This window comes from Brassica oleracea, chromosome C3 (assembly GCF_000695525.1).
Source record: "Brassica oleracea var. oleracea cultivar TO1000 chromosome C3, BOL, whole genome shotgun sequence".
Classification (NCBI taxonomy): Eukaryota; Viridiplantae; Streptophyta; class Magnoliopsida; order Brassicales; family Brassicaceae; genus Brassica; species Brassica oleracea.
This window is the reverse complement of record NC_027750.1, coordinates 19,033,042-19,059,430: the sequence shown is the minus strand read 5'-3', so window position 1 is coordinate 19,059,430 and position 26,389 is coordinate 19,033,042. Positions and strand designations below refer to the sequence as shown.

At 32.9% G+C, this 26,389-nt stretch overlaps 1 protein-coding gene and 1 pseudogene across 1 annotated transcript; both read right to left on the bottom strand.

Moving 5' to 3' along the window:
* Positions 1–4,322: 4,322 nt before the first annotated feature.
* On the bottom strand, positions 4,323–9,045 carry LOC106334349 (annotated as a pseudogene).
* Positions 9,046–17,687: 8,642 nt separating this feature from the next.
* Positions 17,688–18,614, bottom strand: LOC106330043 (putative F-box protein At4g11580). The gene is made up of 3 exons (XM_013768607.1): positions 18,582–18,614; positions 17,846–18,190; positions 17,688–17,810 (listed from the first exon to the last, which is right to left on the bottom strand). Exons 1-3 carry the CDS (start codon positions 18,612–18,614, stop codon positions 17,688–17,690), a joined length of 501 nt encoding a protein of 166 aa, XP_013624061.1.
* Positions 18,615–26,389: the final 7,775 nt, after the last annotated feature.

Genomic DNA, 26,389 nt, shown 5'->3' with positions numbered 1-26,389 from the left:
TTATACAAGTGACGTGATATACGACTAATTTTTCTCCTAAACAACACCATTGTAACAATTTTTTTTTTAATTTAAGAAAAACATCACTTCACAGTACTGAAAACAAATCAACAACTTAAACAAAGAAATATCACATTGTAATAAAACAATTCATAGTTGTGTATAATAAAAAGAGAAAACCAAATCAAAACACCACAAGAACTCGAATCTCATCGCTGGAGCTGGAGTCGTCATCGCCGGAGCTCGAATCATCATCGCCGGAGTTCGAATCATCATCACCGGAGCTCGAATCATCATCACCGGAACTCTTTATGTTTTCTGAGAGAAAAATCACAAAAATCGTTTTTTCTCACTTTTTTCTCGTTTTTCAGGTAAAATAAGAAATGAAAAAAAAATACGGATCCATGTAAACCCGCATGACCTGTTTCGGCCCATCCCGCAAAAAGCTCAGTCCCGCAAAGACCCATCTCGCGAGGCCCAAAAATTTGCGGACCTAGAAAACTTTGTCCCAATACCGTTATGCGACAGTGCTTTGCGATTTAGATCTGCGGTCTAGATCCATAATTTCCATCTCTACCTCCATTTATAAGACCGCCATATACATAACATATATAATACACTTACTAATGACCAGAATGCAAAGTATTATTCTTTTATGACTTGTTCTGTGTCCCAGAATCGAGTTAAGCTCAAAGGCAATCATTTATAGTACTTTTGGCTTTGAAAACTATATTTTCAAAGCCAGAAGTTTTAGCTGTAAACTTAACATGTAGTATAACTCCCGTCTTTCTTTGAACAAAAATTTCACCAAAATGCTTATACAGTTATTTTGTTTCACTTATTATTTGTATATATTTAAGGATTTTTCGTCCTCATTACTACAAAAGGAGAAATGATGTTTTTCTTGAAAGTAAACAAGATAAGAAATAATGTTAGCACAATTCTCTGAAATATATTTTTTTAAGTTTTTTTTCGCAGAACATGAGCGAATTTCAGTCGAAAGACAGAGAACTAGAGTTGGTCTCTAAAAGCAAACAATCATGAACACTCTCCTATGTATTTATTAAAGGTCTGTAAGTGCTTTCAATATTGTAAACTACAATTACTCTCTATAAATATTTGAATGCTCTAACAGATTCAACATTTCAATTCTTATAGCGATTATCTTCTGCTCTGCTGGAAGGGTTTGCAATTGGATTTGATAGAAGTTAAAGAGTGTCTGAGAACGAAAGGAGGAAGAGAGTGGGGCTCAAGAGGAAGAAAAACACTTATTGTGATAGAGTGATGATGAAAGGGGCAAAGCTAATTGGGAAGTATAATAACAAACCGCAAGTTAACTTTCAATCTTAAAAAGTTAGGGGTTTACAAGATAATAAGAATTATAACCAAAAATTTCAATCTTCTAACTGAAATACTAAAACAAATATTCAAAACAAAAAAAACTAGACATTAAATTAGAGAATAATTTATTGAAAATTATATGCAGGGGTTCACCTAGTAATCATATTAAAGGTTGGAACATTTATGTAACCTAAATTCTAAATAATAGAATCATCTAAAGATATATAAAAATCTTGAAATTTTTTTCATTATATCTATGATATCTTTGGATCTTTTCTACTCAATCAAAGAGTTTGACCATCAAGTGGCTTTTTTATCTCACAACCATCAAATTATAATAACCAGGAAGAAAAACTACAAATATCACATTGAAGAAGGAGAAACATTCTAGAGTGTCCATCTCTGAATTTTTATTCGACCATCTTATAACTCCATCTCAATGCAGCAACAACAACAAAAGAAAAGTTATAAAACAATAACAGATTTCTAAGGACAAAAAATAAGAAAATTGCGGACAAATATGTTCTCATACGAAACTATTAGCATTTCGTCGAAAAGAGTTTTTCAAAACTGAAACTGATAAAAAGTTTATAGTCATTTGAATATGTCACAAGAAAAATTAAGTGATTTGGCTATCTTATCTATTAAAATAAATTTTTAAGCAATAATAGTTTTTAAAGTCTTGTCAATGAGTGTTAACAGGAAGAAAATGAAGAAAAAATGTTAAAAGTATTAATTTTGTTTCTAGTTTTTGTTTTGTAACAATGATATTTCTAAGATATTTTTTTCTGAATAGGGGCATAAATTTTGTTTATCGCTTATGTATAAAATTTTTGCTCGCACGGCTAAGAGCTACATATGTAAATGTAAGGTTTACTAAGAAATTAAAAAGAATGTTTACTAAGAAACTGCAAGATAATTTGATAAAGAACTTCGAAAAACATTTTTTGGTACAAATGTTAGAATTTATACCATTTTGGAAGGGGAAAAACGTCATTTAAATCCTGAACTAACAAAAATAAGTTAAAAAAATCTTCAACTTTTGGGTAAGCCAAAAACTTCTCAATCTTTCAAAAAATTTCCTAAATAATCCTAAACTTATGTTGACTAGGCCTTTTTAAACACTCCGAAGTCAACCGTTAATTTTGCTTTAACTTCTGTTAAATAGTGGTGAAATGATGCGTTTGATTAAAAACATAAACTCATGTTTCTCTTCTTCTTCATCGACTCTACAAATCCCTAATTCCCAGAAATTGTGTTGCTTTGATGTTTAAGAACATGTGTTGTTCATGATGATTAAGAAGATGTGTTGTTATGGTGTTAAACAAAATAATAAAAGAGATGGCTGGAACAGTTTGAGTAGATGACAAAAAGAAAAGAAAAAAAAAAGAACAGTTTGAGTCAAAAGAGGAGATGGCAAAGAAACGTAACAAAGAAGACGTGTAACAAAAAAGACGTGATCCATGATATGCTGTTAACAAAATGAGATGACAAAGGAGATGAGATGGTCTGAACCATTACATAATAAAAGAAAGAAGAAGTTATTAAGCTTGAGATTGTTCATAATCCCATATACGTGAGAAATGCACTTCATGGCTTGTTTTTCTCTGTCGGAATAGCTTTTGCACATTGACAATCAAATTGTACTCTCTCTTGACCTCTTCAGCCATCTCTTTTTTCGTAAACTTCCTGTTGATCCTTAACCTCTCCGCAAACAGCCAAGCAATTGATGATACCTTTAGCATCTTTGAATAGCCTGATGTACAGTTATGCTCATTGATATACACTTGCACTTGCATCTTGTACCTCTTTGGTTCGTAAGAACAGTAAATCCTCCAAAGGCAACTCGGCTCAACATCAGAGCATCTCGTACCCATCTTCTTTGATGTAGACTTGTAGATTTAAATGTCGTAACGAGTCTTCAGAGAGTACCTTAACAATGCCAACTTGAAATCTGCTGCACAAGCAAATGTCTTCCCCAATTCCAAAAGTTCTTCACTGTCAACACTATTGGAAAACAACTCTCTTCGTTCTACCTCTTCTTCGTCTTCGTCTTCGTCAGAAGACAATGGATCCGGTATCTTCTCATCATCCCAAATATCATCACCACTCTCTCTCCATCACTTGCATTCTCTTCTTCTCTCGTGACATCTCCAAAATGTTGTGATAAATCATCACAGTTCTATTCTTCCACACCTACTCCATTTTCTCCATTCTCTTCTACTTGATTTTCTTCAACATCATCCTCTTCGTTATCACCACCATCTCATTCTCCCTAATCTAGGTCGACATCATCATCCTGACGGCCTCTCTCAGTGTCGGGTCGAGGTTCGTTTCGTCTCTCACTGCGGCGATTTTCTCAAGCTCACAACCTTTTCTTGCATTGTGCCCCTCTTCGGTTGTTTCACTCGATGTAGCCTTCTTCTTACGACGTCTATGATCAAGATTCTTCGGCCTCTCCATCTGTTTTTTTCAAATAGTCAGCTTCCTTCCTGTGTAATAAACTATGGATTTAGGTGAATGATTTTGAGAATTAGGGATTGTTATCGACGGAGAAGAAGGGAAGACCACGAGTTTCTTTTTTTCTTCTTAATGATAAAGTAAAACACATCGTATATTAATTAACGGAAGTTTATAAAAAGTTAACAGTTAACTTCAAAATGTTTAAAATGACCGAGTCAATATAACTTCATGATTATTTTAGGAATTTTTTTAAAGTTTGAGAATATTTTGGTTTACTTAAAAGTTGAGGCTTTTTTAGCTTATTTTGTAAAGTTTGGGATTTTATTGACGTTTTTCCCATTTTGGAAGATATATAGTTGTTGTTGAACAGCATATTACATATATAGAAATAAAGCGAATAAAAACAAAAACATTACACGTTAAATGAAGAGAACCTAAATAGACTTCAAGAAACAGATAATGTCGGATAGAATAGAAGCCGAGGTGGAGTCCCATCGATTTATATTTTTTTTTGAAGTTCAGAACTCAAGTTCCTTTATCTCATCTTTTCGCCAACTCTCAGAACCATACGTCCTGAGCCCTTCCAACCATCGCTTGTTTCTGCAAGTACAATTGTTTGAACAACGTATAAATCTGACACGCTTCTGAGTGGCGGCTTGTACAATATTGTCCATAGTTACCGTCTCGTCATCAAACTCTTTACAATGTGAAACATTAAGGATCGCAAGGTTTTGGAGGCCTGTAATTAGCAACAAAACTCCTGGTCCGCTGACATAAGCGCATTGCAAACTCAGCCTCTTGATGTTCTTGAAGTAACGCACGATTTCCTCAGCAGTCTCTTTTCCTAAACCACCCAAATATTTTAAGTTTGTGAGGTTACTACAGTTCTCTCCCACTACTTGAAACTCAAAAGTCTCTGTGAGAGGGACATCATGAGCGATAATCAATGTCTTCAGATTCTTCCATTTACTGAACGCAAACCCAAATGAATTCTTGGATAGGTAGCACCAGCGCGGCAAAACAAGTTTCTCTATGTTTGGCATGCTATCATGAAACAAAAGAAAATGAGACACACTACAAACACAAATCAGTTTTTTTTTTCAATTCAGTTTTAAGGATGGGATTTACCTGGCAGCAGCGAACATGAGAATTTCGTCATCTAAAGAGGAACAACAGCCAAAAACCAAATTCACCGGGACACTGCGGCTAAACTTGGTGATATTCCTGAGACTTCTGCTTGTTTCACTAATGTCAGAATTCTGGAAGTTTTCCGTATCAATCCTATTTTTTTTGGTCAAAGGATTAATTCATACTAAAGCATTCATACAATGTTTTGAAGACAAAGAGCTGCAAGAGCAGCTTTCGCAAGCCCATCGGCTACAGTGTTTACTGAACGTGAGATTACAACAAAAGAAAAGGTTGAGAAGAGAGAAATGAGGTGACTAATTTCATGGAGAAGTCCCGCTATCTCATTCAGAACCGTCCCTGATCGCCGGGCAGAGATGAGGACACTTGAGTCCGACATGATCTTGAGGTGTGATAGACCCTCATTAGAGGCCACCTGTAGTGCTTCTCGGAGGGCCAGAGCTTCAGCTGTTAGCGCAGATGCAACATGGCAGCAGGATGCCGCACCTTTAATCTCCAGCTTAGATTGCTTATCATGTATAAACCAACCAAAACCAGCACATTTAAAACCCGCATTCCATGCACCATCAACCCAACAAGTTGGGATCATAGAATCAATTTGGCTCATAGGATTCTGCCTTGGATTTTCTATCACAGCAGGTATCTTCTTTGCTCCTTCCCACTCTTTTGCATCCCTAATAGCTTTAGAAAGAGTCTCTTCAGCAGAGTAGATTTTGTTCTCAAAAATCCTTTTGTTCCTTGCTGTCCAAAGGTTCCAAATTATCCAGGGGGACAGCGGAGAACAGGTTAATCCCTAAGGGGGAAGATTGAGAACTTTCGGTACCAGAGAGAGCAGTTGTTGGAGGGAATTTGAAGGTAGCGCCTGGCTTGATGCAAGTTGAGTTGGAGCCAGTTCCCAAGTTCTTTGGGCAAAAGAGCAATGCAAGAGAACATGATCAATGGTTTCTAGTTCTCCACATACTTTACAAGATGGTTCAACTTCCATTCCTCTATGAATGAGAAGCTCTACCACAGGGAGAGCATTATTCAGAGCTCGCTAGAGGAAGTGTTGGATCTTGCCTGGAGAGTCCAACTTCCAGACATGTTTTATCCAGTCGAAACCATGAGGGTTTTGAGTTGGGACTTAGATATTGTCCATCTTGTAGCCTGATTTGGTTGAGTAGATGCCGTTACTTTCTCCAAGCCAGACCTGCCTATCTGGTGGTTTCAAAGCACTGGGAATCAGCTGTCTTATAACATCCTCATAGTGAGGTAAATGGAGTCGGATTTAGGGCAAGTTCCAAGCGTTAGAGTCCGGGAGCAGGAGGTCTTTTACTTTAAGCTTTTGGTTTTCGAAAGTTGGTGGTCCTATCTGCGTCAGAGGCTGAGAGGGGGAGAGCCAAGCATTTGACCATACCTTGAAAGTTTCACCATCCCCCACCAAGAATCCCATACCTTTCTCAAGCAGCGCTTTCCCTGCCATTATCCCGGTCCATCCATGGGAAGATGCTTGCTTTGGTGAGCTCTCTAGGAATGAGCAGTCCCAAAAGTATTTCCTTTTCAACACCCGAGAAAGTAATGCATCTGGATTGTTCATGATTCTCCAACCCAGCTTGGCAAGAAGGGCATCATTAAAAGATTCCAAATTTTTAAACCCCAAACCTCCCATACATTTTGGCGTAGCCATTCTGTCCCACAAAACCCATGCCATCTTCTTCTTATCTGGAGCGCTATCCCACCAAAATCTGGTGAGAACCGATTGTATGCGCTTGCATAGGGACTTTGGGATTTTGAAACTCAACATGGAGTAGTTTGGGAAGGCAGAGAGGACAGTTTGTAGGAGCACATGCTTCCCTGCACCAGAAAGGAATTTTGTTGGCCAAGAGTGAGATCGCTGCCAGATTTTATCAACCAAGCCCGTGAACACATCTCTCTTGCAGCGGCCAAACGTTTCAGGTAAGCCCAGGTACTTTCCCATTCCTCCCGCCTTATCAATCCCAACTGATATTTTAACTTGAGTCATGATTGCTTCCGGGGTTCTTGATGAGAAAGAGATGGTAGATTTTTCGAGATTTATGCATTGACCTGAGCAATCTTCATATCTCTTAAGGATCCTCATTAAAGAGGTACAGCTTTTTATACTAGTGCTGCTGAAGAAGACAGTATCATCAGCAAACAACAAATGGTTGACCAGGGGGCTTTTGCGAGCTACTCTCTGACCATTGAAGCAGCCAGATTGTTGTTCTCTAAAACACAGACCCGTAAGTACCTCTGTACAAAGAATGAAGAGGTAAGGAGATAGGGGGCCTCCTTGTCGCAGTCCTCTCTTCGGATAGACTCTTCCATAGGGTGCTCCATTAATAAGGTAAGAATAGGAGACTGTGGTGACACGCTCCATTACCCAATTGATCCATACCGCTTCAAAACCAAATTGTTGAAGAACTTTTTCGAGAAATGCCCACTCAATTCGGTCATAGGCTTTGCTCATGTCGGTTTTGACAACCATTGAGCATCGTTTAGTTGCCTCTGACACTTTTAAAAAGTGTAGGGTCTCATGGGTAATCAAGATGTTGTCCGTGATCGCACTCCCCGGGATGAAGGCAGATTGATGCACCAAGACTATGGTATCAAGGAACTTCTGAAGCCGAAGAGTTAGGATCTTTGCTATTATCTTGTATCGCACATTGCAGAGAGCAATGGGACGGAACTCCGAGGGGCATTTGAGTCCCGAGATCTTTGGGAGCAGGCATATATGAGTCTCATTGATCCTTTTGTCCATTTTTCCTGACTCAAAAAATGTCGGACTCTCGGCAAATATCAACTCCAATCAAGTCCCAAAAAGAATGGTAGAATCCTGCCGAGAACCCATCTGGCCCCGGTGCCTTATCCGAATGGATGCTCTTGACTGCCAGTAGGATCTCTGCATCCGTAGGACTTGTTGAGAGGGTTTGGTTGATCTCAGGAGTTATTCTTGCTGTGACTGCTTCCTCCACCGCTTCTAAGTTATGAGCTCCATTTGAGGTGAAAAGCTTTGAGTAGTAATCTGCAAACACCTCTCCAATTTCTACTTCCTCATGAAAAGGTACTCCCATTTCGTTTTCAATAGTGGTGAGGCGATTGAAAGATCTTCTTCCTTTAGTGACTGCATGAAAATAAGCACTGTTACGGTCACCCCCTTGCAGCCACATGATACGACTTCTCTGCCTCCAAAACAGTTCCTCAGCCTTATATGCTTTAGCCAAAGCCAACGAGAGCTCTTGGATGATCTCTATGGAAGGAGTATCCGAGGACAGGTTCTCCTCCAACTTCTTCTGAAGCTCTAGGATTGTTTTTGCGCTATTTTCCTTCTTAGATTTTGACCATTTGATCAGCTCAATCCGGCATCTCTTTATTTTGGACTCCACTTGTTGCGGAGTATCTTTCTTCCACGCCTCTTCAATTACTTTTCTAGCTTCAGGGTCCTCTTTGATACCTCTATCATACCTAAAAAGGCGCTTTCGCTTTACTGTAGAGGTATCCAGATAAGTGACAATCGGTCGATGGTCAGAACCCTCAAAACGGAGGTAATCGCAACGCCCTGCAGGGAACATGTCAAACCATGCGCAGTTTGCAAGGGATCGGTCCAAGCGAGATCTGATGTAGTGGGAACCGCGTTGACCTCTCCAAGACAGGGAGTTTCCGATATGCTTGACATCCCATAAACCATTTTGGGAGACAAAACTACGGAACGGAATGAAAGAACCTTCGCATCTTTCGGGACCTCCCACTTTCTCCTTGTTTTCTAGAATATCATTAAAGTCTCCTGATAACAACCAGGCAGTTTCTCTATTCTGTCCTAACTGGGAAATCTTCTCCCAAAAAGTGGCTCTATGCCGTAAAAACAATCCTATATCTTAGTTCATTAAGTTATAGGTCTTTATCTGTTTGTCGGAACTTATCAAGGTCAACAGTGTTCCATAGACTTTTATTGTGGGCGGCAAGGAACCAGGAGATGCAGACGCCTGACGCTCCCATGGTAAGGTCCTCTACGTTTAGCTTGCGGAAGATAACGGAAAGTATGCCCCTGTCCAGAGTTTTCCATTTTGAAACTTGTCTTGAGCTGTCTGCCTTGTCCATCACGGCTCAACTACATGCATACAAATGAGAACACGGTTAAGACATTATAGATAGACAGAATCTTGAATCCAAACAAGATCTTGAACAAAAAAAGGAGGAAGAAAAACATGAGAACAATAATAGTTTTGAATTCGAACGAAAACTATGTTATTGGATCTATTTAACCATTTTTCTAATAATCTTGACAACAGAAACACAATTTGCTACATATTTATATCTCTCTGCAGTCTGCAGAGGAAAACTCGCCTTTTGTCGTCTGAGCTAGCCAGGAAAGTAAAAGTCGGAGAGAAGAGCAAAGAGCAAAATCCTAATTTATAGCTGTCAGTCTATGTGTGTGTTCAAGTTTGGATCTCCTCCTTAGTTGCTCTTGTCCTCCTTTTATAGATAAACATTTTCATATGTTCGTCCTAAGTTTGTTTGACCTAATGGGCTGAGCCGTGCTTTATGGGCCAAGCACCTAGACCGAGCATTTGGGCTGTTAAGCCGAGCTCACAAGCCGAGCTCACAAGCCGAGCTGGTGGTGCCGAGTAAAGTCAAGCCGACTATGTGAGGCGAATCCTTTATTTGATGGCTTTTGTGAATGGATGTAATCTTTTCGAAAATTCTATTTAAGTTGGATTTCATATATCCTTTTGATTTTGTTTCTTTATTTGCCAAATATTTTATACCTTACTAGGATTTTTCTTCTTGACAAATACAGGAGTAAGAGATTTTAACTCTTTTTTGGGTTTTAGTTTTTTTGGTTAAAAATTGAAATACACAGAAAATGATATACGAAAAGATATTTTTTCTCTGGTTCTTGTTCATTTGTGACGGGTGGAAATTTTTATGGAAAATATTATTTTTTTCTTATTTGTTTTATGGTGATTTTTTTATCGAAAGCAGGCACAATGAAATTAGAGAATATTTCATGCTAAATCTTATGAAATCAATGAATCAAATACAAAATAATATAGTATAGCCAAACTTAAGAAGTAAAAATATTTTTGTACAATAATTTTGGTATAATTTTATATAATAAATATAAATATATTAGTAAATATATAAGAACTTGATAGAGGGTTTGAATCTTTCATATCTTACAAATTTGGACTATTAGACTATTGCAAATGTTGTCTTTCCCCTATTTTCCTAGTCTTTTTTTTTGCTTTGTTCTACATTAGTTCAAAACAAATTGATTTGATTTGGATTTAATAATACTGAAAATCCATATTACATGTCTCTAGATTTTTCCCCATTATTCTAAAACAGCAATACATTAGTAGTTTGAATTATGATATTTAGGTTAAATAGCTGGAAACAACTAATCTCAAAGACACTCAAGAACTTAGACACAAGTTATTGCCAAATGTAAATTTCATATTAATATTAGACGAGTTTGTAAATTTAAAATTTTTTAGAACTTAGTCAAGTCAGCCTTGAAAAAGAAAACAAGGCTGAGTCAACATGTTGTATGGCATTTCGGTTTAGTTACGGGTTCAGTTTGGTTTGGGTTATTTGGGTCTAAGAAAACTTGAACCAAAGTCAATCCAAAATTAATTTGGTTTGGTTTTAGTTCGGTTTAGTTTGTGTTCAGTTCGGTTTTAGCTCAGTTTTAGTTCGGTTTAATTTGGTTTAATTTGTATTTTTCAGTTCAGTTTTAGTTCGGTTTAATTTGAATATTAAGATAGTTTAAAATATTTGAAAAGGATAATTTAGTCAATTCACTTAGTAGATAGTGTAGTTTTCAAAAACATTATTGATGGTGTATTTATCAAAAAAAAATTGTTAGTTTTCTACCTACGCCACAGAGAGTGATATGATAGACAACGCTTAGGTGAAAGGTGCTATACTAGTTAAATTCTATTTTGATGCCAAAAGGTTATGAATATCTAAAGTTTAATTACATCAAATGAATAGGCATGAATTCCAGTTGATACTATTCTCTTCAGATTTACCAACCCAATGAACGTTTCAAAGAATGAAACTCTGCACATAGAGGTAAGAAGTGGTGCAATGCTGCCAAGAATGAAACAAAGCAATGCAGCCTTCTAATCAAATACATGAGCGAATTTCAGTTGAAAGACAGAGAATTAGAGGTGGTCCCAGCTGTATGTTTATAGTTATGAGTTTTTTTCAATAGCTATAGCAATAGTTTTAGTTTTTTTTAATAGTTTTTCTCAAGGAATATATGTAAAAAAAAGTAGTGTAAATTACGATTACTATCTCTACAGCAAGCAATCAAGAACACTCTCATATCCCTTATATATTAATTGAGAAACATTACAACCTTTAAGTGTCGTCACCAGAATGAAATTCAAAATCTTTAGAAAATATGTTGGTCCAATTAAGTATATATTATACTTTTCATTAAACAAATCATAAAATTAATTAAAGTGTACAATTACTATTTTATTTTCTTTCCTTAAATAAAAACTACGGAATTACCAAATATGACTAATATATATATATATATATATATATATATATATATATGACAATTAATGATTCGAATAATAAAGATTTGATAACAATTTATATCTCATCCATCGTTTTTGTTTAATTTTATATTATTAAAATAAATTAAACAATCAAATTAGCTATAAAATTAAAATATAGATTTTTTCGTATATGTTATATTTTGCATTTTAAAAAATGAAAAAATTACTAAAATTGTTAAAATTATTATGTTAATAATTAATGATCAATGGTTTAACATTCTCTATATATTAATAGAGAAACATTTAAAAATTTTAGAACATGTAGTTTGTAATAATTAAAAAACTGTCATATGCTGAGTTATCATTTAATTGAAATGTTAATTTGTTTATGTGACGGTTTGAAAATCAATTGAGAATTTTGTTAGTCCAAAATTAAATTGCTAGGGAATGTTATATTATGTAGTATGTCTATTATGGACCATTCATTTATCAAATTGAAATTTATTATATATTATTTTCTTAAATAAAACCTACAGAATTACCTAATGTGATTATTATATATATATATATATATATATATATATATATAGTAATTAATAATTTTAAATAATGAAGAGTTGCTAATAATTTGTATTTTTCTATCATTTTTGTCTAATTCTTTATTATTAAAGTAAATTACATAATTACATTAATCATATATTAAAAATTTATATTTTTTTTGTATATGTCATATTTTAAATTTTTCAAAACAAGTGTAAATTACTAAAACTGTTAAAAGTCTTACATAAACGTTTGTGATCAATGTTTATTTTTTTTCTATAATAAGATACAATGATAATAAAATCATATAAATAAATAATTTTATTTTAATAGGTGATTATGTTAATATAATTATATATACTTCATATCGTTTAAATTTAATTATATATCACATACAATAGATAAGATTTATTGTTTTGATTTGTTTATCCTAAAATGATTGCGAATAAACAAGAGCAGTTATTTGATTTATATGTGCAAGCCAATTTATTACATAATAGAAACTGATTTCTTAGTTATTTAATATATAATTATTATTTTATTATTTCATAATATGCAAAAATAAATAAGTAATAAATATAAAATATTTATTTTGCATAAGGAGCAGATCTTAACCTAAGTATATATCTCTTTAATAATTTTGAATCTTAAACATTTTCTAAATCTCAGGTCAAAATAAAAAAAAGAAACAAGAATAAACTCAGAAATCAACATTTATATCGAACAATAACCAAAATGACACAAAAATGAGAAAAATATCGAAGATAGATAGGATTGACACGTGAAAGTAAATTTATCATAACCATAATTAACTTTTAAATTGCTAAATCATGATATAAAATCTAGATGACATAGTTTCATTGTAACCAAATAGTAGGTATAAGATTCTTCGGCCTAAACGTTAGGTTTTTATGCGATAAATAATTTTTTGACCCAAAATATTTTAAAATTTTTGATCAGTTCATTTGTAAAAAAAGCATTATGTAATTAACAAAAAAATGTTTTTAAAAAAATTGTTTAAGGGCCAAAAATATTAATTCGATAAATAATATAAATTTTATTTTTTATACGAGATTTTTAAAATAATTTTCATATAAATTTATTGTCTTATCCTAGTGTATTTATTAAAGGTCTGTAAGTACTTTCAATATTGTAAACTACAATTACTCTCTAAAAATATTTGAATGCTCTAACAGATTCAACATTTCAATTCTTATAGCGATTATCTTCTGCTCTGGTGGAAGGATTTGCAATTGGATTTCGTAGAAGTTGAAGAGTGTCTGAGAACGAAAGGAGGAAGGGAGCGGGGCTCAGAAGAAGAAAAACACTTATTGTGATAGAGTGATGATGAAAGGCGCAAAGCTAATTAGGAAGTATAATAACAAACCGCAAGTTAACTTTCAATCTTAAAAAGTTAGGGGTTTACATGATAATAAGATTTATAACCAAAATTTTCAATCTTATAATTGAAATACTAAAAGAAATATTCAAAAAAACAAGACATTAAATTAGAAAATATTTATTGAAAACCCACATGTATATGCAGGGGTTCACCTAGTAATCATAAAGGTTGGAATACATACACTTATGTAACCCAAATTCTAAATAATAGAATCATCTAAAGATATATAAAAATCTAGAAAAAAATTTCATTATATCTTTGGATCTTTTCTACTCAATTAAAGAGTTTGACCATCAAATGGCTTTTTTTTTTAATCTCACAACCATCAAATTATTATAATAATCAGGAAGAAAAAAAACTTTTTGCAGAATTGACCTATAACTTAAAGTCAAACACAAAATTAACCTTTTTTTTTTTTGAAAATTGGTTTTGCCCTATTCACCCCACAAGTTCATATAATTTACAAAAATGCCATCAATTTTTTTTTTCATTTTTTTTCGAAAATGACATTTTTACTCTCTCACCCTCATCATCTTCAAGTAATTACAAGATTGGCATTGTCATCAATACCACAACCACCATGAACAACCAATTTGAAGCTCTTAATGCTCCCAAAATCGATTTACCCTTCTTCTTTTTCCATTCTTGTGAACTAAACACAACATATCTCTCATTTTCTCTCCACAATGAACTAAAAAAACCCAAGATTTTGATTCTAAATTTTTTATGGTTCATAGAGTCATAGAAGCTAACGATTCTGGGTGGGTTACTTTCGTTTGTGATTCTGTGTGCTTGGAGAAGCCTTATGTATGCTAAGGAACTTATCTCACCAATTTAAGGTATGACATCGAGTTTTTTTCCAGATCTGTTCGTCAGACGACTTACTTGGGAAGTCGTCTGGCTGTAGACAACTTACCTGGAAGTCGTCTGGTCAACGCAGAGGTTATTTTTGCAATTGACTTTGAAATCTGTAACCTGAGACGACTGAAAGTTAAGTCGTCTGTTTTTGTTTGGTTTCAAAAAAATTTCCAAAGAACCTAGACGACTTACATTTCAGTCGTCATAGGTTAGTTTTGCATTTGACTGGATAATTTCAAAAGTTTGACTTCCTCAGACGACTTACATTTCAGTCGTCTGGCGAAAATTAAAATAATAATATTTTTTTAAAAGTAGACGACTTAACTGTAAGTCGTCTACTTTTAAAAAAATATTATTATTTTAATTTTCGCCAGACGACTGAAATGTAAGTCGTCTGGGGAAGTCAAACTTCTGAAATTATCCAGTCAAATGCAAAACTAACCTATGACGACTGAAATGTAAGTCGTCTAGGTTCTTTGGAAATTTTTTTGAAACCAAACAAAAACAGACGACTTAACTTTCAGTAGTCTCAGGTTACAGATTTCAAAGTCAATTGCAAAAATAACCTCTGCGTTGACCAGACGACTTCCAGGTAAGTTGTCTACAGCCAGACGACTTCCCAAGTAAGTCGTCTGACGAACAGATCTGGAAAAAAACTCGAAGTCATACCTTAAATTGGTGAGATAAGTTCCTTAGCATAAATAAGGCTTCTCCAAGCACACAGAATCACAAACGAAAGTAACCCACCCAGAATCGTTAGCTTCTATGACTCTATGAACCATAAAAAATTTAGAATCAAAATCTTAGGTTTTTTTAGCTCATTGTGGAGAGAAAGTGAGAGATATGTTGTGTTTAGTTCACAAGAATGGAAAAAGAAGAAGGGTAAATCGATTTTGGGAGCATTAAGAGCTTCAAATTGGTTGTTCATGGTGGTTGTGGTATTGATGACAATGACAATCTTGTAATTACTTGAAGATGATGAGGGTGAGAGAGTAAAAATGTCATTTTCGAAAAAAAAAAAAAAAAAAATTAATGGCTTTTTCGTAAATTATATGAACTTGTGGGGTGAATAGGGCAAAACCAATTTAAAAAAAAAAAAAGGTTACTTTTGTGTTTGACTTTAAGTTATAGGTCAATTCTGCAAAAAACCCTTAAGATATTAGGTTAAAATACTGTAAAGGTAGATCTATAGATAAACAATTTAGAATATGGAAATTTTCATACATCATAGATTTTATTAAATAAATATTGTGATTTAGAGATCGGAACTAATATTCCACTAATTTTTTCTGTCTTTAAGCCATTAGAACGTTTTTGGATATGCAGGTTTATCAAATCCAGATCTGAAAAACCTGCATATCAAATCCAGATATGCAAAACCTGCATATCCAAAAACGTTCAAATGACTTAAAAATAGAGAAAATGAGTGGAAGATTAGATAAATCTACATTTATAGAACACACAAAAATACATATCTAAAATTAATAGATTTACCTTTAAATTAGTGGAAGATGAGTACCATTTGATTAAAAACCTGTAAAAGAGTTAGATTAGTAAGAAATACATGAGACAAAACTGAAAAATTCATATAAAGTTTGGTGTTTTCAAGTCAAAGAGATTAGAGAGAGGTTGGAGAGTTTTAGAATGATGAACATTACATTTTTGTTGCAGCCATTTGAGAGGAGGAGAGAGAATGTGTAAATTTTTCTTTATATAGGGAGACAAAAAATCCAATTAGATTAAATATTTTTTACTCAGACGACTTCCTGGACGACTTACATTTCAGTCGTCTGGTGAAGAAATTAAAACAGATGACTTACATGTAAGTCGTCCAAATATTCCCGCCTAAAATTTTTTAAAAAAATTATTTTCCCGCTTAAATAATTTAAACAAGACGACTTACTTGTAAGTCGTCTGGAAAGTCTTCTATTTTAGTTTCCCGCTAAAAATATTTAATTTTCCGCTAAAAATATTAAACTCTTCTGGACGAGTCGTCTGTTTTAATTTCTTCACCAGACGACTGAAATATAAGTCGTCCACACCCTAAACATAACCCCTAAACTTAATTATCTAATTAAAGACTTCATAAAATCAAATCAAACTTGAAAAGTGTTTACTATACACATAAATAAACACATATAGGTGAAAACTAATTTTTGAAAAAAACATTTTAGTTTTCCAAAATCTAACCCTAACAATACATACAATACTACAACATATGTTTGCCAAACTCCTAAACCAAAGTATTTCATGATTCACTACTTCCACTCATCTATCTTCAAAACAAATCAATTTTATCATATCTTAATTTATATCACTTAAAACTGTTTATAATTACTTGATTTTTATTTTTCACGCATCAAAATATTTTTTTACAAGATTTATAAATTATTTTTAAAATAAACTGGTACCAGACGACTTAAACTTCAGTCGTCCAGACGACTCAGACGATTTACTGGGGCTATATTCGTAAAAATGGCTTCTATTTTTTTGTTTGGTCACAAGGGGTTGAGCTGTAATTTTACTAGGTTTTTAGGTTAGTTTTGCATTTGATTCAAGTTTGGGTATAGGTTTGAGATTAAAATCAAGTTGTGGGTTAGTTTTGGCAAAAAACCCGAAAAAAAACTACAAAAATCACATTGAAGAAGGAAAAACATTCTAGAGTGTCCATCTCTTAATTTTTATTCGACCATCTTATATCTCCATCCCAATGCAGTACAACAACAAAAGAAAAGTTTTAAAACAACAATAGCTTACTAAGGATTAAAAAAAAATGTGGAAAAAAAGCAACAACATGTTCTCATACGAAACTATTATCATTTTGTCTAAAAGAGTTTTTCAAAACTGAAACTGATAAAAAAATTATATTCATTCGAATATGTCACAAGCAAAATTAAGTGATTTGGCTATCTTATTTAATAAAATAAAATTTAAAGCAATATTAAAGTCTTGTCAATTAGTGTTTATAGGAAAAACATGAAGAAATATGTTAAAAAATATTATTTTTGTTTCTAGTCTTTTTTGTATCAATGATATTTTTAAGATACTTTTTTCTTAATGAGAGCATAAATTTTGTTTATCACTTATGTATACAATTTGTGCTCGCACGGCTAAGAGTTACATATGTAAATGTAATGTTTACTAAGAAATTAAAAAAGTTTACTAAGAAATCGCAAGATAATTTGATAAAGAACTTCGAAAAACATTTTTTGGTATAAATGTTAGAATTTAGACCATTTTGGTAGATAAATGGTTGTTATTGAACAGCATATTACATACATAGAAATAAAGCGAATAAAAACAAAAACATTACAGGTTAATTGAAGAGAACCTAAATAGACTTCAAGAAACAGATATTGTCGGATAGAATAGAAGCCGAGGAGGAGAATTACGCTCCCATCGATATATTTTATTTCTGAAGATCAGAACTCAAGTTCTTTTATCTCATTATTTCGCCAACTCTCAGAACCATACGACCCGAGCCCTTCCAACCATCGCTTGTTTCTGCAAGTACAATTGTTTGAACAAAGTATAAATTTGACACGCTTAAAAAAAATAAAAAATAAAAAATAAATTTGACACGCTTCTGAGTGGCGGCTTGTACAATATTGTCCATAGTTACCGTCTGGTCATCAAACTCTTTACAATGTAAAACATTAAGGATCGCAAGGTTTTGGAGGCCTGTAATTAGCAACAAAACTCCTGGTCTGCTGACATAAGCGCATTGCAAACTCAGCCTCTTGATGTTCTTGAGGTAACGCACGATTTCCACAACAGTCTCTTTTCCTAAACCACCCAAATATTTTAAGTTTGTGAGGTTATTACAGCTCTCTCCCACTACTTGAAACTCAAAAGTCTCTGTGAGAGGGTCATCATGAGCGATAATCAATGTCTTCAGATTCTTCCATTTACTGAACGCAAAATGCTAATAATTTCGTATGAGAACATATTGTTGCTTTTATCCACAATTTTCTTATTTTTTTTTGTCCTTAGAAAGCTTTTTTGTTGTTTTATAACTTTTCTTTTGTTGTTGTTGCTGCATTGAGATGGAGATATAAAATTTATTGAAAACCCACATGTATATGCAGGGGTTCACCTAGTAATCATAAAGGTTGGAATACATACACTTATGTAACCTAAATTCTAAATAATAGAATCATCTAAAGATATATAAAAATCTAGAAAAAAAATTCATTATATCTATGATATCTTTGGATCTTTTTTACTCAATTAAAGAGTTTGACCATCAAGTGGCTTTTTTTTAATCTCACAACCATCAAATTATAATAACCAGGAAGAAAAACTACAAAAATCACATTGAAGAAGGAGAAACATTCTAGAGTGTCCATCTCTGAATTTTTATTCGACCATCTTATATCTTCATCTCAATGCAGCAACAACAACAAAAGAAAAGTTATAAAACAACAAAAGCTTTCTAAGGACAAAAAAATAAGAAAATTGTGGATAAAAGCAACAATATGTTTTCATACAAAACTGTTAACATTTTGTGGAAAAGAGTTTTTCAAAACTGAAACTGATAAAAAATTTATAGTTATTAGAATATGTCACAAGAAAAAATAAGATTTGGATATCCTCCTTAGTTGCTCTTGTCCTCCTTTTATAGATAAACATTTTCATATGTTCGCCCTAAGTTTGTTTGACCTAATGGGCTGAGCCGTGCTTTATGGGCCAAGCACCTAGGCCGAGCATTTGGACTGTTAAGCCGAGCTCGCAAGCCTAGCTGGTGGCGCCGAATATGTGAGGCGAATCCTTTATTTGATGGCTTTTGTGAAAAGATGTAATCTTTTCGAAAATTCTATTTAAATTGGATTTCATATATCCTTTTGATTCTGTTTCTTTATTTGACAAATATTTAGATTATTTTATACCTTACTAGGATTTTTCTTCTTGGCAAATACAGAAGTAAGAGATTTTAACTCTTTTTTTGGTTTTAGCTTTTTTGGTTAAAATTTGAAATACACAGAAAATGATATAAGAAAAGATATTTTTTCTCTGGTTCTTGTTCATTTGTGACGGGTGGAAATTTCTATGGAAAATATTAATTTTTTCTTATTTGTTTTATGGTGAATTTTTTTAATCGAAAGCAGGCACAATGAAATTAGAGAATACTTCATGCTAAATCTTATGAAATCAATGAATCAAATACAAAATAATATAGTATAGACAAACTTAAGAAGTAAAAATATTGTTGTACAATAAGTTTGGTATACTTTTAAATAATAAATATAAATATATTAGTTAATATATAAGAACTTGATAGAGGGTTTGAATCTTTCATATCTTACAAATTTGGAGTATTAGACTATTGCAAATGTTGTCTTTCCCCCTATTTTCCTAGTTTTTTTTTTTGCTTTGCTCTCCATAATTCAAAACAAATTGATTTGATTTTGAGTTAATAATACTGAAAATCCATATTACATGTCTCTAGATTTTTCCCCATTATTCTAAAAACAGCAGAATACATTAGTAGTTTGAATTATGATATTTAGGTTAAATCGCTGGAAACAACTAATCTCAAAGACACTCAAGAACTTAGACACAAATTATTGCCAAATGTAAATTTCATATTAGTATTAGACGAGTTTGTAAATTTTAATTTTTTTAGAACTTAGCCAAGTCAGCCTTGAAAAAGAAAACAAGGCTGAGTCAACATGTTGTAGGGCATTACGGTTTAGTTACGGGTTCGGTTTGGTTTGGGTTATTTGGGTCTAAGAAAACTTGAACCAAAGTCAATCCAAAATTAATTTGGTTTGGTTTGGTTTTAGTTCAGTTTGGTTTGTGTTCAGTTCGGTTTTAGTTCGGTTTAATCTGGTTTTATTTTTGTTTTTCAGTTTAATTTATCAAAAGGATTAATACATTTCTTATCATTTTCTTTCCATCTTTCTTTTCTCTCTTCTTTTTCATCTTTTTAAAAATTCTTTTTAAGTTGGATTTCACATATTCTTATGAATTCATTTCTTTATTTGCCAAATATTTAGATTATTTTATACCTTACTTGAATTTTTCTTCTCGACAAATATATACCGAAGTAACAGCTTTTAACTCTTTTTGGTTTTCAGCTTTTTTTGGTTAAAAGTTGAAATACACATAATGTAGGTAAAGATATTTTTCCTCTGGTTTTTGTTCATTTGTGACAGGTAGAAATTTCTATTGAAGTATTGAATTTGTTTCTTATTTTTTATGATGAATTTTTTTATCGAAAGCAGGCACAGTGAAATTATACTATTCATGCTAAATATTATGGAATAAAGATATTAACTACCAAAATAATAATATATCCAAACTTAGGAAGTAAAATTATTTTTGTACAATAATTTTTGAATAATTTAAAATAATCAATATAAATATATTAATGAATGTACATAATAAGAACTTGCTAAAGGGTTTGAATCTTTCATATCTTACAAATTTGGACTATTGGACTATTGAAAATGTTGTCTTTTCCTTTCCTAGTTCTTTATTTACTGTCCGCAACTTCAAAACAAATTGATTTCGATTTCGACTGGTAAAGCAGATGGCAAAGCAGTTGCATTATGCTATAGAAGCATTATGCTACATAACCAGAATGCTCTTATAAATGCAATTAATACAGTGATTGGTATAGCAATTGATGATTTATATATAAAATTATCTTATAAATTAGTATATAAAATATAATTAGTTTATTTCTGAATAATATAGATACATTATATTTATAATATATATTTTTACTAATTTTTAAATTTTATTGATAATAATGAATTATATTTAATTAATTATATTTTAAAAGCAAAATAATTTTATTGAAAAATTTTATATTCATTTAAGTTTCTTTTTAAGTACTATTTTATTAAAATTGGTTTTTGAATTTAAAAAAAAATAAAAATTAATTTTTAAAAATATAAAAAATTTGGTTATATATAAAATTTGTGATACTATAATATAAAATAAATTAATTCTATTAAATTATTTCAAGAATTTTATATATTTTAAATGCAAATGCTCTACCAAAAACTTCATATGAAAGCGTTGGGTAGAGAGCATTTGGAGAGCAGTTGCATCATAAATGTTATTCTAAATGCTTTTAAAAAAGTGTTGATTGGATAATGAGGAACATAATGTTTATGCTAATGCTATGCCAAGTCAGTCTTCAAAAAGAAAAATTAAAGAAGGCTGAGTTAACATGTTGTAAAAAGTGAGTTTGGTCACTCCTAAAGGGATTGAAGTGTGCGATTGTCCTCTTCCCAAGAATCTCATCACTTATGAAGCAGTCGATGAATCTGAAGATTGCAGTAGGTGTCTGAGCTTGGTTTTCATGAAAACTCTTGTGTCCTTCAGTCTATAGACTTGAGAGTGTCGCCTGATCTGCTAAACTTTTCAGTGTCCAACTTACAACGTTATCACGCAGAGAGACCCATTGTGAGAATGATGTCAATTTGTAAAATGCAGTAGCATTAGCCCAGTATGTGAGACAACTTACTACACTACTATAAAAGCCTTTCACTACAAAGAAAAAACAGTGTATTTCCGACGAAAGTGTATCGTTGGGTTTATTTGTTGATGTTTAATCTGAATCGGCATGTACAGGAACAGGATGTGTACAAAAATTTGATGGTGAATTATTTAAAAGATTTTTATTGATTAATCAAGAGACACATTACAAGAGTAAAGACTGAGTTTATGTGAAAAGATGATTAGCTCGGCAAGAACAAAGAGAATAGTGAAAAGCCTAGCTCTTGTGTCGAGAAGCGTGTGTTTGTAAATAATGGTTTTCTCGTTCTTCTCTTTATGTACTCGCCTTTCTTTTTTTGTCTCCAAGTTGGCATAAGCTCTTGCCAACTTACTCAATTAAGCGGAGTTATATTTTTTTATGGGCATTATCCGAAGGATAATCAATCTCCAATGATAAGTCCCTTCCCCCAATTCATCCTAAGAGGAAAAACTTATCTCGATAAATTTGTAAGAAGTTTTTAAAGAGTAAAAGAACTCGGCGTTTATCTTCCAAATTAAGATGATCTTCCATCTCCGGGTGCCGAAAGGAACCAATCCGGTTTAGCCCTGAACCGATTAAATCCCGGTTACTAATAACTGATGGATTAAATCCCGGTTACTAATAATTAGGTGCAGTGAAAATGGATCTTTCATATGTGGAGCTGAAATTACAGAAGAAAACGTTATGATGTCAAGAGTCGAAGGCCAACCTGGATAAACAACTTTCCCACTCGGTCAACGGTCAAAACCATCAGAAGTCTGCTCACCCGTATGAACGTAGGAGCATGATTTATGTATCTGATTCTGAAACCACATCAGAGACTGTGCAGGACATCGACCTTCTTCTTCTACGTAGATGACTTGCAGCTTCCAGGTGCGTTTTCCTGATGCCTATGGGTAAAATGGAATTTGTTTTTATTAAAGAGAGATATTCCATATTTTAGGGATATGGAAGGATCTAACCTAGATTTATACTACAGTTTCCTATAAAAGGGACTATTAAACCCTAGAATAAGAAGATCGACTATTATACACTTCGATTATAAAATCATACAACTAGAACTAAGGTTTATGGACCAATATGATGTACTCCTGCTCTATAAAACATTATTTTGATCTATTCTTCTTGTTTATACAACTTCTTATAAGATTTTGGGAACTTGTTAAAAATATTTTTTTGCCAAACCATTTTTATTATAAAATATTTAAAACTTTTTTTTTATTATTGAAAATATTTATAAAGAATTTAATAAAATTTTAAAATGTAAGCAATGTTTTGAAAATGTTTTGAAAACAAAATAATTAATTCATATGGAAGGGATCTAACCTAGATTTATACTACAATTTCCTACAAACGGGACTATTCAACCCTAGAAGAAGAAGATCGACTATTATACACTTTGATTATAGAATCATACAACTAGAACTAGGGTTTTCCGGACCAGTATGATGTACTACTGCTCTATTGATCAATAAAACATTACTTTTGATCTATTGTTTTTGTTTATACAACTTCTTAAAAGATTTTGGGAACTTGTAAAAATATTTTTTTTTTGCAAAAAAACTTTTATTATAAAATATTTATTTATTGAAAATATTTATAAAAAAAATAAGAAATTGGTAAAATGTAAACAATGTTTGGAAAATGTTTTGAAAATAACATAATTATTTTAAAATCCAAAATATGTTTAAATTTGAAAAAAAAATTGAATATTTCACAAAAAAAATTAAACTCACTAATCCTAAAATTAACATCTAAATCTTAAAAATAACATGTGAAAGCTAAATTAACACTTAATCCTAAAAATAACATCTAAATCTCTAAAAGTAAAACTCATATAAAAAACTAACAACCTAAAATAAAATTACCCGCACCCGTCTGGGATTTTTCACTTTAGGCGTACATGGGATAAGACATATTTCCAAAATACATGAGAGAAACTATGGAAGAGAAGGACATTGCGTAGCCATATCATCATAGTGTTTTTGAAGCACTTGAATCGGCTACTCAATTGATTTATGATAGATTTGAAGAAGAAATTTCTTAGTTGTATGTTGCTTCGCAAATGATGAAAGTAAAGACAGATTAAAATTCGACGTAAAAACGTGTTGATGAGATATTTGAAGCATTTAAAAAATGCTTCCGCAGCCGAATAAAGCTTCATCATCATATTACAAAACAAAGACGCTGACATGAGCGTTTGGGTTACCAGTCCAGAAGATTGATGCATACGAGAAGAATGAAACACTATTTTTGAAGGGAGAAATTCGAAGTTGGTCCGTTGTGGTGAAGATTGATACCATCCGACCAATGGCAAAGGAAAATAACATACCAAAATACATAATGTTTCACATGCCGATTTCAGATAGTCTGAAGCGTCTATACCAACTCGAGGCAGCAGCTTCCAAGATGTGGTGGCATAAGGATATTACGTGTATACGCACACCAATTAACCTAATGTGCACATTACCACAATCGAATGGTATGTCGATCTAGCACTTTAGGATCGAATCCACAGAGACCAACTATTACACTTTATCTTTATGGGATCAATATCAAGCTAAAACAATTGGAGGTTTTAAGATTTGAGGGTTTCGTGAGAAACAAGTAACAAGATTAATTAAAGATTTCAGATGATTAAAATGCTAGCCTAGGGTGGTTTGGTCGGTGTTAAACAGGTGTGAGCCAAACAATTATTCAAGTTTAATTAAGAGCAAGTCTAGAACTCGGATCACTCAAGTAGAACAGTCCATTGTCGTGGTACTGCTCCCTATGCTGATCGATCTTGATACCTAAACTCTCGTTTGGATCAAGATGCGACAGCAAGCAATAGAGATCAAGTCCGATATGTTCACAAAACACCCTAACATCTACTTTCGCTGGTTAGGGATATGATGCTCATTCAATTTATGTCTAGCAACCTATAACACTTTTGATGAATATATTAAACCTAGAATCAGACACTAAGTGGTTAACTTGATGCAAGCCTTAAGAACAACAGTGAATGAAGACAATCGATTTATAATTTATCTATGTCAAGCTCACAGATCTAACACCCTAACACCCTAGACTAAGCAAGCTGACTACTCAGCCACGAAACAAGAAAACACAGAGACAGAGATATAAAGTAACATGAAATATGACTGAAATAAAGTAATAGGGTTCAGGAGGTTCTTCTCTAAATTGAGAGAGATGGCCTTCTCCCTTTTACAAAGTAGCAAAATCTCAAGTCTCCAACTCTAAGGTCCGGTTTCTTGTGTAAAAAGTAGCGTAGAATAATAAGAAGAAACAGAAAAAGAAGATATATCAAAGCCACAGGCGGCTGGGAGAGAAAATAGAGAGATTAGGGCAAATCCCGAAATAGGTTGTAGTTTCCTTAAAAATCTCTGCCGCTGGAACAGGTACTTGGAACAGTCACTCGGGTTGCTCCGCTTTCTGAAACAGTCATCAAGACTGTTCTGCGTGAAAATCATCAAATTGCACTATTGTCTGCCTCTTTTGTTCCAGCTAGTCTATCTCCCATCCAATGCAACTCCAGACCTGTAATGACTCGAAAAGGACTAGGAAGACTCGATAAAGACTTGAAAACCAATTGAAAAGCATATATACAAGATGTATAAAACACCATATATCACATAAGGAACATGCGTCTCTAGAAGGCGAGATGTATCACCCATCTGATGCCATAGCGTGGAAGCACTTTAATGAGGTATATCTAGCTTTGGCTGCTGAAATTCGTAATATTTATCTGTGGTTTTCAACATATGAGTTTAATCAGATTGGTATAAATGGTGAAATACATTATGTTTGGTACATTATTGTAATTCCTTACAATTGGGAATGTGCATGAATTTTTTTTTTCTTTTGGTACTAGTGCCCGGTCCCAAACAACCAAAGAAAAGCCTACACATTTACCTTCAACCGTTGATTGAAGAATTGCATAGCTTATGAAAGGATGTTGTGGAGGCGCTTGATATTTATAGGAAAGAAAAATTCAAAATGTGAGCAACGTTAATGTGGACAATAAGTGATTATCCATCGTATTACATGTTGTCAGGTTGGATGAATCATAGACATAATATATGATTATGACAAAGTTTTTGGATGCGGATCATCCCTATAGGAGAAATGGTCAAGCATTTAGATGGGGGAAAACATTAGGAGAACATCTTCCACCATGGTTGACTGAGAAATAATATATCAGATTTATCGAAAACTGTTATTTATCGGAGCAATGGACATGAAAACCCATCATAGACAATATATAGATACAAGGTTAATCACAATTTTCTAAGATGAGTATCTTCTGAATGTTACCGTATAGCGAAACTCATCTTCACCAACATAATCTTGATTTCATGCTCATTGAGAAAACTGTAACATCCCAGTTTGTGGTATATGAAAAGACTTAAGAGCATTTGTTTGGCTACCAATGTCATCAAAATGTGCATACCTTTTTTGTTTCACACATGTTTCGAACTCTAGAATTAAATGATTTGTGATATTATACGAATGAAACCAAAGCACCGGAAAAGATCGTGTAATAATTACAAGGTCAATATACAAATATTAATTAAATCGTCCCTTGCATGGAATGGATCCACAAACGGAATGAGCAGGATTGAGAAGTTC

Bases quoted from the DNA above. Each gene is read 5' to 3' on its own strand.
- LOC106330043 (XM_013768607.1), bottom strand. From the start codon at position 18,614: ATGGACACTCTAGAATGTTTCTCCTTCTTCAAT. The intron at 18,191-18,581 runs GTGATTTTTGTA...CGAAATTATTAG, and splicing joins AATGTTTCTCCTTCTTCAAT to CATTTTGCGTTCAGTAAATG. The intron at 17,811-17,845 runs GTCAAATTTATT...ATTTTTTTTAAG, and splicing joins AAGCCGCCACTCAGAAGCGT to CGTGTCAAATTTATACTTTG.